This window comes from Mizuhopecten yessoensis, unplaced genomic scaffold, assembly GCF_002113885.1.
Source record: "Mizuhopecten yessoensis strain PY_sf001 unplaced genomic scaffold, ASM211388v2 scaffold2751, whole genome shotgun sequence".
Lineage (NCBI taxonomy): Eukaryota > Metazoa > Mollusca > Bivalvia > Pectinida > Pectinidae > Mizuhopecten > Mizuhopecten yessoensis.
The window spans coordinates 127,503-147,659 of NW_018404701.1; the positions used below are offsets into that span (position 1 = coordinate 127,503).

At 35.3% G+C, this 20,157-nt stretch overlaps 2 protein-coding genes across 2 annotated transcripts in view; one reads left to right on the forward strand and one right to left on the reverse strand.

Annotated features, from left to right (window-relative positions):
- Positions 1 to 2,432, reverse strand: part of LOC110446521 (tctex1 domain-containing protein 2-like) — a 40,997-nt gene extending 38,565 nt beyond the window's left edge. Inside the window, exon 1 of the mRNA XM_021491714.1 lies at positions 2,290 to 2,432. Coding sequence (XP_021347389.1) covers positions 2,290 to 2,378 — 89 coding nt within the window. The 5' untranslated portion in view covers positions 2,379 to 2,432. The remainder of the gene's footprint in view (positions 1 to 2,289) is intronic.
- A 268-nt stretch (positions 2,433 to 2,700) lies between these two features.
- LOC110446520 (guanine nucleotide exchange factor DBS-like) overlaps positions 2,701 to 20,157 on the forward strand; it is a 124,980-nt gene continuing 107,523 nt past the window's right edge. The window contains exon 1 of the mRNA XM_021491712.1: positions 2,701 to 2,792. The gene's annotated coding sequence lies outside the window, so the exon portion shown is untranslated. The remainder of the gene's footprint in view (positions 2,793 to 20,157) is intronic.

The following is a 20,157-nucleotide window of genomic DNA, read 5'->3' on the forward strand; positions in this document are numbered from 1 at the left end:
CTACCTTTGAAATAACAATTAACATATATACCTAATTCCAACAGATGGTTTTATCCTCTCTTAATGGACAGGGTGATCACCACACCGTGACATAAACAATACGATTAGATAGACAGTTCGTTGAGCCTTCATCACTGACCTGACTGGAGACCCTACTAATATATAAACAAAAGAGGATTAATCCCCTATTGTTTAGAGTATAAGTAGTGGACTCCTTGTTTGGGCAACTGCACCCTTAGGCATATATAGATATTTAAACTGCTGCTTGCCATAGAAAATCATAGTTCACAGGATGGTTGATATTAGAAGAATTTAAATCCCATATTTTTGGACACAGAAAAAAGGGTGTTGCCCGGGCAACTAGGGCAACACCCCTGGGTCCGCCACTGTGCACAGCTACTAGTGCTAGGATTTGGTCCGATTTTGAAGATCGATTATCGAACATTCAAGATCGATCGGTAATCGATTATCGTTTGAAATAAATGCCAAAAAGAATATACTTTAATAAATTGACATTTTGCCCAATCATTAAAAAATATTGATATAGCTACATGTTATTTTTCTAATAACTTTATCTAAGAGATGTTCATATGATGAGAAAAGGTACTTCAGAAATTAACAATGTCCGGTAGATTACCATTTGAGAAGTGAGCATATATCTTTTCCTATCTCCTGCAGACGAAACATGATGATAGCGATCGTAACATAAACAAATCAGGTTAAATGCATTTTGGGTTACTACTTGATATGACATTTATTATTGTAAATTAAGTTAACACATTTGAAATTTAGTCAAATTGAGTTGGTCCTGTAAAGTTTATGTCCCATCATCCCTTCGCTGAAAAAGAAAGTGTTTTCATTCCGGTGGACGCCATATTTGCCGTACTTCCAGATTTCGTCAGTTATAAATATAGCCATTATGCATATACCTTACAAAACACTGCACTGACCTTGATTACTTTATGACGCTATAGCTACCACTCTTGAATGCCGGCATGATTCAAGTGAGAATCAACAAGAACGGGTGAAAGGGACGTTTTAATTAGGATTAAACTTGAGAAGCAACCGTTTGATCTTAAGAATTTCAATTTTTCATGACAATCCTACAAAAACGATCTTCTTTATGACAGAGTTTCAAAATCGATCTTTCATGTGCTAAATCGATTATTGAATCGACCTCATGTCAAGTTCGATTTAATCGATGTTTCCAGTTATCGGTACACCACTAACAGCTTCAGCCGGTACAATCATCCAGCAAAAGACATTCCTGGAGATTCATGGTCCCCTTCTCCAGAACCCAGGTATGCCAGCACTTTTTCTTTCCCGACACTATTAGGATATGGAACCAGCTACAACAGTAGCTTGTGGACATCGCCACGCTGGACAGCTTCAAGATAGCTAGGTACCCAGCAGGTACAACTGTGCTAGATGACCCCCGTTTTTAATCACCAATGTACATAGAGCACAAAACTGCCTCACCGAGGATGCACTGCATATCTCGACAGCTTCAAGATAGGTATCCAGCAGGTACAACTGTGCTAGATGACCCCCGTTTTTAATCACCAATGTACATAGAGCACCAAACTGCCTCAACGAGGATGTACTGCATATCTCGACAGCTTCAAGATAGGTATCCAGCAGGTACAACTGTGCTAGATCAGTAGATGACCCCCTTGGTTTTAATCATCGATGTATAAAGAGCACCAAACTGCTCCACACCGAGGATGCACATACTGCAGTATACGTATGTGATACTCCACTATGAGGACTGTACTTTGACAGAAAGAAAAAGCTTAATTGTGAAAGCAGAAAAATATGTCCATTTATACTGGATATTTTTGGTGCAACAGGACCAGACGATTGAATGATATTATGTGGACACTTTTTGATTCCAAAAAGGAACTATTTTTGGTCAAAATTACTGGTTAGAATTAAGAAAACTTTTGTCCAAGTGGATGCCTGGATGGTTAAAAATATTATTTATGTTGACTTCAAATCAGGAATGTGTATTGATGTACATTTAGAGTTACTTCCCTTAGACCACATTTTGTAATATATTACCAAAACATCGCGATGTCCAACGACTCATTTTCACGGTAAATTATATAATACTGACACGCTTTATGAATGGTTTACTATTTCGTCATTTTGTCTGAAAATAAACACAATATGAAACCCTAATCTACAGAAGTACATAGCACCTGTTGACGCATGTTGCATGTTCAGCCGGTTCAATTTTTGTTTTGAATTCCTATATTTCATTTTTTGTATATTTTCTTTTAAACTTACTTATGTTGGAAATTTGGACGAATCACGTATGTGTTTCCGGCTTGTGTTTGTGTCGTTGGAGGCGGCTGTTCTACAGCAGTATCTGCCATGATGTCGATATTGTACTTCACAAACTATCGATTCACTAACCAAAACATCCAATATGGCGCCTTGACAACAATGGATTGTGGGAAATATACACCCTGATAACCTTTCAACTGTTCAACTTTGACCTGTGGTTATGATAGATTTATTCACGAAATTTGAAGTGTGTGTAGGTTTGTGTGTGAAAACACGTGTCACAAATCGTACCCTTATTTATTATCTTTACATAAGTAACAGAACTGTCGTTAAAAGACATTGTTTTCAAAATCTAATTAACCACCGACTACCTGTGCAGGTGCGCTTATCATCAACCAAACGGAATATCATGACGTGACATCATCAAAGTATGGCGGAAGTCACCAATACCAACAACCCTCATCAGCTGTGATTCAATTTTTTATCTTTCATCGGTGACATAGGTAAGTTTTGAAACTTTTGTGTACGTAGTCATAATTCAAGTGTGTGTACAATACACATGGTTTACCTGTGTGTAAAGTGTGACTCACAGTTTTGTCGTAATTTCTTCTAGAAAGACACGTTGGCATACGGTTTTAGCCTTCGAGGGAAAGTGATTGGGCTGTCATGTTTATTTTGTCACTTACCGTAACCATATACTCATAAATGCTGACGGTAACGCGAGACAATCGCTGTTTAATCTTAAGACAACGCTAATTAAGTTAATATAATAAGTGATCCTGAACGGAATGTAATTGATCTTTTGAGGTGTTGAAGTGTAAACTGATAAGAGATAAGCTTTGTGGGCTGGCTATCAGTGGGCGTAGCCGTGCACATTACATTGACTTAGTCTACTAAACATTATACTTGTACAATATTGTAACAATGTTTGAAAGTAATTTAATGGTGATTTAAAGACAACAATTTGATTTGATTTGAAAAATCATTTATTTAGGACACAAGATATCTATTTGAATATTCTGATTTGTTTTATTGAACAGTTGAAGGTCAACACAACATGTCCATGTTCAACACATGCTTTTAAAGGGCCAGCTTGCCTTGTATACTGATTTTCATCTAATATATTATAACCCTGCAAAAATTATATTTGAAAATTATATTTGTGTTTTGATTTTAAATTATTCAAACCGTGCCAACTGATCATGACATACATGACTGCAACAGCATCACATAATTCCTGTTGAAAGAAATCAATTATCATATGTTGAGTTCAACATTTGGATTAATTATGAATTCATCATTTCTGTGTATATTCAAGTAGGTAATTGAATTTACAATTGCCAATATATTTCTCCCCACAACCTAAACAATTTCATTTTCAAGTTATATATGGTGGGGGTCCAATGATTCAAAACCTGTGCTTATAGATAATTATTTTCACCTGGCATTATTACAAAACCTGCAATTAATAAATCAGAATTGACTTCAAAAGACAAAGTCTTTAAATATAAAAATCGACCACCATATTTTTTCACTATATGCAGTGTATAAACTATGTTAATGCTAATGAATAGACTATACATAGGGGACAGGGGAAAGTTCCATACAAAGAAGTAAAACTTTCCCCCCCCTCACAAAAAAAAAAAGTTCTATTCACATGAATATCCTCCATATTATTGTGTCCGAATACTTTTTTTCAATTCCTTATATGTTCCAAACATTCTAGATCCACTGCATGGTCAAGGATTTGGTCATCGATGGTCAATTGAAGTTGGCGAATGTCTTATATACATTATATTGTCATAGTCTTTTTTAATGGTCGTATTTAATTTTGTGATAAAATGACATATTTATATGTTTGCCTAGGAGAGCCAACAGTTTCTTGTCGGAAACACTATAGACCAAATACTCTGAAAACTGCAGAGTCAGCGAAACTGTAAAATAAAATGCTGAAATCATGAGTTTATTCTGGAATGTTGAAGCAAAATGTCTATTCAACATTTATGTGTAATATAGTATTACAGTTGAGGTACATGTGTGTTACACATTTAACCTGGTCACAAGGTCATCTTGTGTACATACCTGTAAATTTATCACCTGTCTGACATCAAAGTCAGGTATATACCTTTCACTAAACACCTTTATAACTCAAACATACAAGTACACCGTAGATCGATAAAAACAACCCAGATCGCGGCTGATAGCGAAATTTAAATGACAAGAATGTGTCTTTATGTATTCTGTAGTTCCTATCACGTGTTTCACGACCATTGATCGTGGTACACCCACTGCACTGTAATTACAAGTACGACGTTAAATCAATATAATCAGGCTTGCAGGGCAGATTTAATGCTGATGTAACGTTTACAAAGTTTACAATAGCAAAATCATTACTTTTTCCATCAGTAGTTATTACATAAAAGAATTTTTGGGTGGGGCTGAAATTTATAGCAGATGAATCATTGTTTTGACTTTTATCAGTTGGGTTGAATACACATATTCATTTCTGAATGTTGATTATTTTCGTAGCGCACATTCATGTAATCCTAATATAATCTTCCCTTAAGCTTAACCTTTCCCTGTATACAAACCCCTTGAACTCTTTCTTCCCCTATCTAAACCCCTTGAATATGCCATCCCCATCCAACCCCTTGAACTCTTCCTCCCCATATCCAACCCCTTGAACACTCCCTCCCCTATCCAGATCCTTGAACACTCCCTCCCTCCAACCTCCTTTAACACTCCCCCCTATCGAACCCCCTGAACTCTCCCTCCCTCCTTTCCAACTTCCTTTAACAGTCATCCTCCCTACCACCCCCTTGAATTTCCATCCCTCCTATCCAACTTCCTTTAACAGTCATTCTCCCTACCACCCCCTTGAACTCTCCATCCCTCCTATCCAACCTCCCCCTATCCAACCCCTTGAACTTTCCCTCCTTCCTATCCAACCTCCTTTAACATCCCCCTATCCAACCCCTTGAACACTCCCTCCCCCATCCAACCCATTGAACTCTACCTCCCCCTATCCAAACCCTATATATTAAACATAAATATTGTATTGGTGACTACATATACTTACCAACTCTCCCTATTTAGGAGGGAGACTCATGATTTTGGACCCTTAGATTGACCATTTTTCTATTTTCTGAGATATGATGATTTTCTTCTGAAAGAATAGCTATACAAAAAAGCCATTTAAAAATATTATTTTTCCCTAGGGTCTACATACATGCATTTTATTTATGCTTTTAGTTCTGAGCGAGCGTTATCTTCCCCATAGAAATTTCAAAAAGTTGACATGAATGGGTCTATCAATGTATAGACCGAAAACTGAAGTGCACTTTTTACATAAACTGCTTTGCGGTTTATTCATAGTGCACTTCATTTTTATTTTTATCCATACATTGATAGACCAATTTATTAAATATTCCAATCCTATATCATCTACAGATTTTTTTTTTTTTTTTTACAATGTATCAGTAATAAAACTATTTACCTTATGTTGTTTGCTTACTTATTATAATTCACATAAAATATGTGATGGACAATTAACTTGTAACATAGTTACACAAATAAATACCATCTATGATGAGAAATTTGTAGCCAGGTCGTTTACACATACATCATCACAGACATGAAGGAAAATGAACACACCTGAACTGAAGGTGTTTGGTTTTATGAGTCCTGTAGTGTAACGATTTCCTGACGCTCATCCGGTGATATCTTAAATTACGTGTTGACAGAATGATTTGTCAGATTTCGTGAGTGACCTGATCCATACAGACACAGCAACAGTCTACATTATAGTACAGTAAAACTTCCATAAATCAAAATTCAGAGATTTGCATTTCTCAATGTGTCAAACTTAAGGGGATCGAAAGTCAAGAACTTTTTCTTTAAATAACAGTTATAATATTCTATTAATGAATCAATCTTTTATGTGTCGAATTTCTCATCGTTTCGAAATATAATCATTGCCTGTTCAATATGAAAATGATGAAAATTACAATTGATATATTAAGTGAAAAGTTTGACTGTACATACTGGAATATTGAAATGAACATTGGTCAATTTTACAGTACAGGGTTTAAAAATGTAATTGACAAAGAAATGTTGCATTTGATAAGATCACCAAGCAATCTAAACATGCTATTTTTATTATAGACTGGCCCCCGTCTCCAGAATATTGAACTATTTAGAAAAAAAAATTAATTAATGTGTTATCTAGGGGGAGATAAGCTAGTAATAAAATGCAGTTGAGAAATTCTTCATAAAAAAATTCTTGTTACTGTAAATATCTATATATCTAAAATAAAATTTCTTAGTATGTGTCATTAGGGTCATTTTCTGTCTGGTGTAGAGGATCTTAACGTTTGATGTCAAAATTCTCGACTCAATGTCCTGATTTTTCAAATTTTCCCCAAAACAGCAGACTTCACATGTAAGAGTCACATTGATATTCTGTCTTGTGTACAGGATCTCAACGTTCGATGTTAAACATTCTGCCGAGTCAAAGTCCCGATGTTTCGAATTTTTCCCGATGACCCGCAGAGTTTGAAACATCAAAGTTTTACTGTATACTGAAACATATATACACACCACACACATACATGTATGGTTCGCCTGTGATGTGATTTTAAAACAGTAATGACAACAATGCTGTATTGCCGAGGGCCAGATCAAGGATACGAAACCCTGATAGCCGGGCTGAATATATATATAGAGAGACTAATTGGAAAAACCTGTAAACATGGGAGCATTATCTAGATCCGTAATCGGAGTATAACAAATTTGCACTGGTAAATTGATAGCTGTTGGCTAGTTCATTAGCAAGTGTTGAAGATATATACAATATATTAAAGGACCAAACATTATTGGCTCAAGGATCTGCTTATACCACTGACAAGAACTGTAATTATGCATTGGAAACATTTTAATAGTTTGACTTTAAATATATAGTAGGGCTGCAACGATACATTAACATGACGATACGATACGTATCATGATACTGTGGTCACGATATGATGTATATCATGATACTCTGGTCACGATACGATACGTATCATGATACTGTGGTCACGATACGATACGTATCATGATGCTGTGGTCACGATACGATACATATCATGATACTGTGGTCACGATACGATACGTACGTATCATGATACGATACGTATATCATGATACTGTGGTCAGGATACGATACGTATCCCGATACTGTGGTCACGATACGATACATATCATGATACTGTTGTCACTATACGATACGTATCATGATACTGTGGTCACGATACAATACATATCATGATACTGTGGTCGCGATACGATACATATCATGATACTGTGGTCACGATACGATACATATCATGATACTCTGGTCACGATACTGTGGTCACGATACGATACGTATCATGATACTGTGGTCACGATCGATACAATACATATCATGATACTGTGGTCATGATACGATACATATCATGATACTGTGGTCACGATACGATACGTACGTATCATGATATGATACGTATATCATGATACTGTGGTCAGGATACGATACGTATCCCGATACTGTGGTCACGATACGATACATATCATGATACTGTGGTCACGATACAATACATATCATGATACATTATAGTAATAGTAGAAGCAAAGAGAAAAGATATGTTGCAAATTTTAATGGCAATATAATAACTGGAAATAGACTTGGTCCAAAATGGGCATGACTTTAAAATTTCAAACAATTCATGTCTTTCCTTGTGATTGAGGAGCTGGAGCTGTCACTCGTCATGTGGGAATCAGGATATGAGTAAACTTAAATTCAAAACGACAAAATCCGGAAAATATCGTACATTGTAGGTGTATCATGACTGCCCAACAACTATTGTGTATCATAATGTATTCAAAATATAGTTATATATTGTAGCACCATACATGTATGTCGTTATAGCCCTAATATAATATATAGTGTTATTATCTTTTTATATTATTCCTGACAAGCGATTGGCCAGAAGTGAATCACCTGTCCACCGATAAAAACATGTTGACTTGGAGCGCACGATTTTTGTTGAAGGACTGGTTGTTTCTAAAAATAGAATTATGATGTGTCTCTAAACGAACGCATCGTCCCGCTTTTCTAACTTTTCACAGTGTTTTTTTTTCAGATTGCTAACATTACTGTTTTGAAAATAATAAAACAATTGTAGCTTTTGACTTCGGTCGGTACCTAGATTTATCGACCTGAGAAAAGATATATTGACCTCGGACTGCTTCCTCTGTCAATATATCTTTTCTCGGGTCGATAAATCCAGGTATAGACCGATGCTAAAGGCTATAATTGAATATTAGTACATAATTCCTGAAAAAGAATCAAATTGTGCAGAACACTAGTGAAACTTAGCTACATGGTCGATGTAAGTACCCTAGCCCAGTTGTCAAGTCAATAAAAACTAACATTTACAAACCTGTTACTGGTTGTACAGTGGAGCTCTTTTGTGAAAGTTTGCTGTTACATCAAGGTAAATGTAGCATGCATCCTTAAACATGATAAATCATGTATACAGATATTTTTCTTTATACAACAAATGTTTTTTAATAGGATTTAATAGGATAGATGATGGATGCAGGCAATTACTTGCCTCTAAATAATATAACAATTTTGATTTAAAAATCACTCCCGTTGTTAGATTTGTAGCTAGTTTAATTTTAGTTCAAGATGTTTCCAATGATTGTCCAAACTAATTTCAAAGTCTCTAATCATTGTAGCCTGTATGACCGATGGTTTTCATTCCTTATATGAAATGCTTCAATTTATACTGGAAAATATTGCTCAACATGATTTTTTTTCCCTTTTTTTTAATGAAGGTAATTTTGTTATGACTGTAAATATTTTTATATAGCTTTCATAATATACTTGGAAATTCCATTGTGAAAGACAAAGTTAACATATGCAACATAATCAGGTCATTGTACATGTGGAAACAGCTTAACTCCAGAGCATCTCAAATATACCTCTATCTATATATATATACAAAGGGTCTGTGTGTTCTTCTTGTAATGGGTCCTTTTTTCCAGTAGCTCATTTATAGTGCCATACTACCTGGATATATATTACAGCACAGCACAAAAACTGTAATGCCCAGTCCAAGTCCGTAATGTCTTTTCATACAAGTTTCTGGAACAAAAGTCACATGATTTAATTGGTGAGCACATGATACAGTAAAGGGGCATTTTATATATATGCTTCTGGTATGAAGGTCACAAATTAGCAGTAAACCAACTTCATTGCAGTTAAAGATTGGTCAATTTTTGTCGAAACAGCTGAAGTTTCACATATCCATCATAAAAGAGATATCTACTGATCCTGACTTTATTTTGTGTGGAGCTCGTCTCAATTATGCAGTTGGAAACGGGACACCAGTGGTTTTGCACATTGTTCGAACTGCTGTTAGATTATCATTGTTTATCGNAACCCCCAACCCCCCTGAGTATCACACGATCTGCATTATACTTATTTAGACTTAAAGCTGGTGGAATCAAGAGAGAGGAAAAATGTATTATATTCACCTTTATAGGCAGCTGATCATGAAGTTTAGCAACAAGGGTTAAAGTGCCTTGCTGAAGGCTATAAACCATATCCTAACTCCTGCAGGAATCAAAGACACAACCTTGTGGTCAGTAGACTTGGTCAGTTATTATCACTAACTAACGTGCCATAAATATTGTGGTTACTAATGGAATCAAGGTTTGACTGGTGTACGTATGATGAATATCTCAGTAGGTGTTTCCCAGTTCGGCTGTAAAGTACATGCATGTACATATACATGCTAATGTACAATGTCTCATACTGATAAGTGTTAAATGAGCAATCATTACGATGAAAACCAGATTTTCTAAAATTAGATTTGATGTCAGCTGTCCATAGCATCTGATGACACATGCTTGTATATACATTTGCTTTGACTGGGAGGGTCGACCGGTAGTATGCATACACTTGATCGCCTGATTACATCTGAGTCAGGTGTAAAACTTACAGGTACAAACTGTGTAAGGTTATCTTATGAACAGGTGGTCTGTTAAAACAATATTGATAAACAAATGTTCAAAAAGTTTAGCTGTCGGAAAATCTAGGAGAATATTTCACTGCAGATGGGCTTCAAAGGTAATTTTAGTTAATCAATTTTAGGTAAAATACTTTAAAATGTTGTTTTGTGTCCACAGCCACTCTTTGTAAGAATCAAACATTTCAAACAAATTAATTTCATTTGAAATTGAAACTATATAACTCATTTACTCCTGAAGACACATTTGAACTCATAATTTAATTCTTTATTTGTTTAACGAGGACTACGAACTCTTGCAGTTGAAAGGTTGGAATATAGTTCATTATGAAATTTCAGGAATGAATGAGTTAATTTCTTTAATTATCATGGATACATGGACAAAGGGATTTTATTTTTTAACTGTTAAATATAAACTTAGCTTTATAATTAACAGGTGTTTTAGAAAAACAAAAAAAAATAAACAAAAAAATATCTTTGAAATAGAGCTTACGGTTAGTTGATAGTTTTTAATTTCAACTTACAAGAGAGGCCATTACATTTTTAGGATTGTTTTTGGAAATGAGGAGTTTCATTTCACTAAGAGATATAGCGGGTTCCCAAAATGTGGGTGTCAGTCCTACAGGAAAAGCATGAGTGAAGGAATATCGGGCCATGGCTGTAATACCAGTTTTTGTTTCAGATTTATCACGACAGATTCTCCATTAAACAACTGATAAAATCTGACACGATTTGTAAAAATTTCCTTATAGGAAATATTGGATTGAGCTTTATACAGTTTAGTACGCCCTAATGGCGTGCAAAGTTTATCATCAGGAAGAAGAAATTTTCTTTCAACAGGGAAATTTGTACAATCAAACTCTATAAGATTGATGTAATGAAAGTTGTCACCAACTCAATTCTAATTTGATAAGTTGATATTTTCTCTAAACAATTATTCAATCTTTCAAATTACCTTAAAACAAATAGGGACACATGATCTGGGATCCATGAATCTCATGTTTTAATTAGTTTCTCAAATCTGGCAGTTGTTTGTTTCCAAGTCAAGCTTTCAATTTCATCGATTTCAGGAGGTAGTTTTTGTCAGCCTTATTGCAAGCATCTCAAACTTCACAGGTTAAAAAAGAAAAACACAGATTAATTGTAAAACATCATTTTTAGACCTTTGTCTTATTTTCAAACCGACCAATATATATATAGAGAGAGCTAGAAACAGAAATTTGGAATTTTAGAGGAATTGCAAATAGTTCATTATGAAATATCAGGGGTGAATTAGTTAATTGATAATTACATTGAAAATGAAAAATGAAAATATGTCATATACTAGTAAAGATAATAGGTATATTCATATATAACTGAAGCAACTTCCTTATTTATATGACTGCTTTTCAAAGAAAACAGTCTCTGAAAAATAAAAGTTATTTTAGACGAATTATATGACTCATCGAAGAGAACATTTCTTCTAACTTGCATCGTTAAACTACCACAAAGTTGCAACAAAAGATTTATCAGTCTTGTAGCAGTTATCTCCCTTTCCCCTACATTGAACTTTGTGATTTAGTAAAGCTAGCTTGTTGATTGATGATAGGTATCATAAAGGCATTGAATTTTACTTTTAGTTAATTTTATCTGAAAGCATAATATTATTTTTTTTTTTATCTTGAAAGGACAGATATATATGACAATTATTTTTTTGAAGAATTTCATACAAGAAAATGACATTGTGTAGATAGATAATATTTTGTATTCAGTATTTTTACAGATCTGTATGATGATGATGATTTACCATTGCAAACTGAAACAGAAAACAAAGACAAAGATGTAATTGTGAAGGTTTTGTTCTACGATGTAACAATGATTATAACCGTGCTAATGCGTCACAGTGGTGAAACCATTGATCGCACTTTCTTACTGTAAATCTGTCTTTTTGGAGAGATTATTTTCTCATTTTTTTTGTGAGGAGATTGACTCATGAATGTAAAAATTCTCAAAGATTATTTCCATGGAAAATGTCTAGCAATACTGAAACAGCATCTTCTCTGCATTACCATTTCAAGTGTTCGCATATTAAACCTACAGGCATGGAAACTGTAGTTGCAATAGGCAAAATGCATGAAATACACATGAAAATAAATTCTACACTACCTGCATTTACAGTAGATAACATACAGAAATTTGTATAAACATAACTTGAATTTCACTCTGAAGATTACATTTTTTATTCTTCATGATAATTTTGTGAAAAAATATGGGCATTCACAAATTATACTATCACATTATTTTATTGTTAGTAAATTGTAAATAAATTCTCTAGCTTTACCCAGACAGTAAATAAATAAATAATTAATCTGGCCTGCTTGATATTGAGAATAATTATTTTGGCTACTTCAAATATGCCAGACCCTTCCCATCAGAATTAAAATGATGTTTCCTCACTGAGTACATAGGAAACATTCGAGACAATTGAAATTGAAACTATCTCAACAGCTTTTGAGAAGACAGTGATCAAAGCTTACCGTAGCTTATCAGAACTAGATTGCTTGTCTGTATGTGGGTGTGGATAGTCACCCAAATCGTTTGATAATGAGGAATACCAGGTATTGGTTTCCAGCCCCCAGGGACCCGGTCATGAAACCCACTTACAACCTTAACGTTATAGCTGTGGAAGTTGTCTTGGTAACGATATGATGTCGTGGTGGAATTGAGGAGAGAATCATTACTGAAGGGAGTTCACAAAATAAAGCCTATACATGCGTACACATACAGGCAAGGACCAGCTCGCCATTTCTAATTACAGTTATTCTTCTTAAAGTATTCTGATTCTGATTTTGGAGCGTTTTGTATGTCGAGAAAAATGTGTTGACTGAGGTTTTATATTTTCATTCCATAGACAACAAAGTACCAGTACATGATATTTTTGTTTTCGTCTCGCCCATTTGTTCCTCAATTCCTCTGTCTGTCAGTGATGTATATATATTACATTCTAGAATGCTCAGTTACATTGCATTTCCCGCGATGATATTCAGTCTTCACCGAACACGGTGATAGTGTCAAGTAATAACAACAATAATATTAATAATAATTTACCGCTTCATCACAACCTAGTTCGTAGTTCATCTCAAAGCGGTTCACAAATTATTATCCGTGGTTATAAGGCTTTTGCAACCAGCCGACATCTTTCTCAACCTTGCGGGGAGCATACAGCCGGTGCTGCCATTTCGGCGCTCTTAGCTAGCATTTAACAATTTTAGCACTGCCCAACCACATACTCATTTACTTCTGAGTAAACTTGAGCAAGCGGAGTAAAGTATCTTGCTCAAGGATACAACACAGTGCCGTGCCATGACTCGAACCCACAACCCTTCGGTCACAAGCCTGGCGTCCTACCACTAGACTTCCTTGCCTTCGTACATGGTTTCAGGAGTTTGTTTTTCAGACCATTTAATTTAGGCCAAGGTCACTGTTACTATATACTTTGGCATCATTCTTTACTCATTCACCCCTACACATTTAAACTGGACTTGCCCAGACTTTGATTTGGTAAGGTTCAAATGTGACTTTAGGGGTCAATGGATTATAAAAGCTTACTAATTATTGTATCTTCCCAAAACTTAGTACATTAAATAAGTGTAGAGTACAGGGTGTATACACTGTCTTTGTTATAGAGTACTCAGCCTACAGGTTGTTTATGAGAAGCTCTACTAGCTAATAGCCTGACCTATAAAATCTACTACCCCCGGAGGCTGGTGGAATTGATGTACATCCTTCGGAGTATTTTTCGGATATGTGAACTTAAATTCAAGTTTTGGATTGCTTATCCAAAAGACAAGTTCACTGATGCTATAAATAGACATTTTTTTGCCATTGCTGAGACTAGATCTAGAATCATTTTGATTCAAAATCTCAACCAAAGTTATATTTGCTTACCTGAGGTCAAGGTCATTGTAAAAAATAGAAAACGTTCGAATGACAATTCCACATGCATTGTATTGCAGTTCTAGTCCAATTTGATGCAGTTTCCTTGTACAAAGTATTTTGTACACTGATCACAATGGAGAAAAGAGTGAACTTTTCTCACTTCTTGGCAGAGAGAGTGATTTTCTCGAGCCCAAAGAACTGTAATAAATCAGGAAGAAGGTAAAATGGTCTGGGGTGGATGCTGCAGTGTCTGTGTTGTAACACTCAAGTGCATTGGCACTTCGTAAAAAATGACATGTTTTTGCAGCACACACACAGGTACAAACATATGTGGAGGTATTAGAAAGTGGCTTAGGACCTGAGCAGTCTAGTAAGTGCATGATAAGGCAACTCCTGCAAAAACCACATACTGTAATGATAATAGTGATTCATATTGTATATTAAGTGCCTTAGAGTGGCTTATTGTAGATACATGTAGATATAGGGACTATAATAAATTTTGTAAAATGATAATAACAATTACAATAGATTGTAATATTTCATATAAAACATTGAGATACACAGCTGTGATGTACTGTTATGTTGTAACAATGATAAAGCTTTGAAATATACATGTCTGCCGTTATATTTAAAAAAAAAATGTTTTGAAGTCATGAATCATCTTTCAAACCGTCCTTAATTACATCATTGTGGTATTGTTTATTGTGGTTGTCGTCACGGAGATGAGAATATCCTTTAGCTGATGATGCAGCAGGGTTATATACATACATACAATGTACACTGTGGCCTCGGCTAACTGTAGCATGCGCCTTAGATAATGTGTTGTATTGATCGACATGGTACTTGTTGATATACTGAGCTGATATTTTCATGAATGAACTTCGCTGCCTGTGTGACCACCGACTAAGTTGTTCAATTTAGTGTAATTATTACAACAGTACCGCCACTCCAGATATTTACGCGGTCTATATGTAATCTATCATAAAAAAACATAATTTGATTATCATATATCTATTGCCTTTTATCAACATAGTAACATTTGTTGGAGACAACCTGTCTATAAAGACCACCTGCCTTATATAAAATATATTTAGGGACCACCTGTCTATAAAGACCACCTGTCTATAACGACCACATGTCTCAAAACAACACGTGTAACAACCATATTTGAAGAATGCTCTGTCAAAGCTGTATTAATTCAGAGAGCACTCACATGATAAAAGATTTTGCAATGTAAGATCTAGATGATAAGAGGACCTTGAAATATGTTGGCAGTAAGTGAGGTGGCAGATGAATTGAGAGGCATTGTATCAAGATTATCTGTAATACTGATGTAAACTGTAATTTATTATAATGATGTAGTCAACAGAAACTTTATAAGGGGAGGTAATCTTGTAAATGTTTCCCATGAATAATGCCTCGTTCCTCGGGATATGTATATACTTAATTGACTGAGTCAAGGTATACAGGCAAACATTTCAGACTATTGCAGGCAATAGTCTGAAATGTTTCCCTGATGTGTTAAATTTGGACCAACAAAATATACCTGTAGCTGAAGGCTGTGGACAATGGTTCTTTGGTTGATCCAAACACCAAGTGAGGGGGGGGGAGAGATTCTATGTTGCTGCCTGAAGCATACATTATGTCCATGTTGTTATGTATCCATTTTTTATTATGAACGTTCTGATCTTTTAAAGATGTTGAGATGTTGACCCAGAGTGCTCACGGTCCATACTTTCCGGAATTTATTTTGTCTTCTCCTTAATTTGTAATGAACTCATCATTACACAATATTTCCTGGAGTGTAGTTCTTTCTGACCAGGAAACAATCTTTCAACTATTGTCCTGTCGGAGGAAACCGATAAAGGGAATAGTCAAAACTACTTGATTTATTGTAAAAGATTGGAAAGCACACCATCAGGAAGTAATATCGTCTATCGGTGAATTGTAATTTTGGTCCTGTCACTGTCTGTCACACATGGGTTATAATTTGGGATCAAGTGTCGGATTTTCCGAGATATAATTATCTCTCACTCATCATAAAGCTTGACACAAACTTAAGGCTCATTTAAAGTCAGTCCATCATTATAAGTTTGGACTGGAGCTGTAGGTCGTGTCTAAATGAGCTCTTGACCAGAAATTATATATGGATCTTCAGATAGGACTTGGAGACATGTAGCTCCTTTAATTGCCACAATTCACGAGAAACACACATTTGAAGAATACAAAAAAGCAGTCTTATAATGACTGATAAAGAGGATGTTTTGTTCTGAACCCTTTTATCACTGTAGACCATAATGGACTCATCCAGATCAATGCATGGTAGAGTCTACTAAAGTTACATAGGGTGAAAGGGTTAATGAAGTATGAGAATCTCGATGAATACACAGTGCAATAAAATCCCTCACAAAGGGCCCTAAGAAAGAAATTTGCTACCTGTAAAATGTGCTTGTTATTCCTGAAACTGTTCCATGCCTGTCCAGTGATAATTTTTGCACAGTTTTACAGCTGAATATGGGCTGTTTCCCCTAGCTAAAAAGTGTCTTATTTTCCCAAAATGACAAAAGAAGTGAGGAAAAGTATTCCCATTTTCAATAAAAAAATATACATGTTTTCCCAATTCGTGAAAGAACGGGCTGTTGTAAAATTTAGGTAAAAAAACACTGCTGCCATTCAAAGTAGACAAGACAACACAAGAATTTGCAACAGCTATAGGTTTATTTGTTGAACTGTTTTGAAATATTAAACCCAAGCTTATATTACTACATTACGGGAAATTTTCGCTGCAGTTTTCATGTTCGGCTTTTTGTCCTCCGGCGTAATTTAGAAGGAATTCATCATAACAGAGGACATAAATAAGCAGCATTAAAATATATAAAGAAATTAAATAAGAAGAGCGATTTTTATGTTGGGTGAAAATGGATTTTACCGTTATAGGGCTAAAAATTCCCGTTTTCATTCGTCAGCTCTTTCATGGTTTTGTACGTACCTGAAAACCTGGGTGTCTAACAAACACCAATACACACACAGCTGATGGAAAGGGCTTGGAACATCCCTTTCACCACTGTGGACCATAATGGACTCGTCCAGATCAATGCATAGTAGAGTTCAGTAAAGTTACATAGGTGTGAAAGGGTTATTTGAGGCTATACCTGTGATTTGTGTAAGACTGATAAGGTCATATGCTACGTACCTTACACATTATACCTGTGATTTGTGTTAGAGATAAGGTCATATGCTACCTTACACATTATACCTGTGATTTGTATTAGAGATAAGGTTATATGCTACCTTACAAACTATACCTGTGATTTGTGCTAGAGTTAAGGTTATATGCTACCTTACACATTATACCTGTGATTTGTATTAGAGATAAGGTTATATGCTACCTTACACATTATACCTGTGATTTGTGTTAGAGTTAAGGTTATATGCTACCTACAAACTATACCTGTGATTTGTGCTAGAGTTAAGGTTATATGCTCCCTTACACATTATACCTGTGATTTGTGTTAGAGTTTAGGTTATATGCTACCTTACACACTATGCCTGTGATTTGTATTAGTGTTAAGTTTATACGCTACCTTACACATTATACCTGTGGTTTGTGTTAGAGATAAGGTCATATGCTACCTTACACATTATACCAGTGATTTGTGTTAGAGATAAGGTTATATGCTACCTTACACATTATACCTGTGATTTGTATTAGAGATAAGGTTATATGCTACCTTACAAACTATACCTGTGATTTGTGTTAGAGTTAAGGTTATATGCTACCTACAAACTATACCTGTGATTTGTGCTAGAGTTAAGGTTATATGCTCCCTTACACATTATACCTGTGATTTGTGTTAGAGTTAAGGTTATATGCTACCTTACAAACTATACCTGTGATTTGTGCTAGAGTTAAGGTTATATGCTCCCTTACACATTATACCTGTGATTTGTGTTAGAAATAAGGTCATACGCTACGTACCTTACACATTGTACCTGTGATTTGCGTTAGAGATAAGGTTATATGCTACGTACCTTACACATTGTACCGGTGATTTGTGTTAGAGATAAGGTCATATGCTACCTTACACATTGTACCTGTGATTTGTGTTAGGGATAAGGTCATATGCTACGTACCTTACACATTGTACCTGTGATTTGCGTTAGAGATAAGGTTATATGCTACGTACCTTACACATTATACCTGTGATTTATGTTAGAGATAAGGTCATATGCTACGTACCTTACACATTGTACCTGTGATTTGCGTTAGAGATAAGGTTATATGCTACGTACCTTACACATTGTACCGGTGATTTGTGTTAGAGATAAGGTCATATGCTACCTTACACATTATACCTGTGATTTGTATTAGAGATAAGGTTATATGCTACCTTACAAACTATACCTGTGATTTGTGCTAGAGTTAAGGTTATATGCTCCCTTACACATTATACCTGTGATTTGTGTTAGAAATAAGGTCATATGCTACGTTCCTTACACATTGTACCTGTGATTTGTGTTAGAGATAAGGTTATCTGCTACATACCTTACACATTATACCTGTGATTTGTGTTAGAAATAAGGTCATATGCTACGTACCTTACACATTGTACCTGTGATTTGTGTTAGAGATAAGGTTATATGCTACGTACCTTACACATTATACCTGTGATTTGTGTTAGAGATAAGGTTATATGCTACCTTACACATTGTACCTGTGATTAGTGTTAGAGTTAAGGTTATTTGCTACCTTACACATTGTACCTGTGATTTGTGTTAGAGTTAAGGTTAAGGTTATTTGCTACCTTACACACAATACCTGTGGGTTTTTTTAAAGAGTTAATTAAGGGTATATGGTACCTTACATATTATACCTGTAATTTGAGTTATAATGATTTCCCATTAAAAATTAGATTAGTATCTTTTTTTATTTTATTTAATTAGCATAATCAATTTTAGCATTCATGTGGATAATTTAAATGTGGTGTATTGTTATTAATTCCTTTTTATCATGAGACAATCATTTCTAGGTCAAGGCAAGATGTAATATCGTGCAGCACCTTGTCGATTTCCGGTCTGCGTTTGACTTCAAGTCAACACATGCAACACGTTAATTACTAGTCTATGTCTCTCACGCTCTTGAGAGGTAGATTTAAAAATGTACAAGTGTTGCCCGTATCAGTCTGGGATTACCTACACTCATTGCTGGTAATCTAGTTATTCTCACTCTCGTGTTAAAGTCACTGTTACATCGCTTACATGTATCTCCAAATTAATTAGTCTGGCACTCTCAAGGTATCACCGCCCACCCTCTCCTAACGGAGAAACGATTCAGGGTATACTCCGATGGATGAAAATATAAAATGGTGGCTAACTAGTCTGGGGGATGAGCTGACTACTTCAGTGCTAGAGAAATTTTGCGGGAATTTCATATTTAACTCAACTTGTTACATGTAGATCTTTTTCACTCAAAACTCCTCCTCCTCCTCCATATTCCAGTTCTCCAACGTTTACCTTTCTAATCAATCTTGCACTAGCTGTCCATATTGTTTTTCCGTCGTCCTATTCTTACTCCTTTTCTTTCTCTCACCATCCCTTTCTTTGGCTATACCTCTATTTTCTTTTCTTTCCCTTTATTCATCCTCACATTCTATCCTCATTCACTTAATAAACCTTTCTTTCTTTCTTTCTTTCTTTCTTATTCTTTCTTTCTTTTCTTTTTTTCTTTCTTTCTTTTTTCTTTCTTTCTTTCTTTCTGCATCTCTGTATCTCTGTATATGTAATATATTCTTCCTGTCTCTCCTTTCCTTCAGACACCTTTTCATTCTACTACTGTCACAGCTACTGTCTACCTTCTCCTGTTTCTCTGTCCTTCTTCAACTCCCCGTCC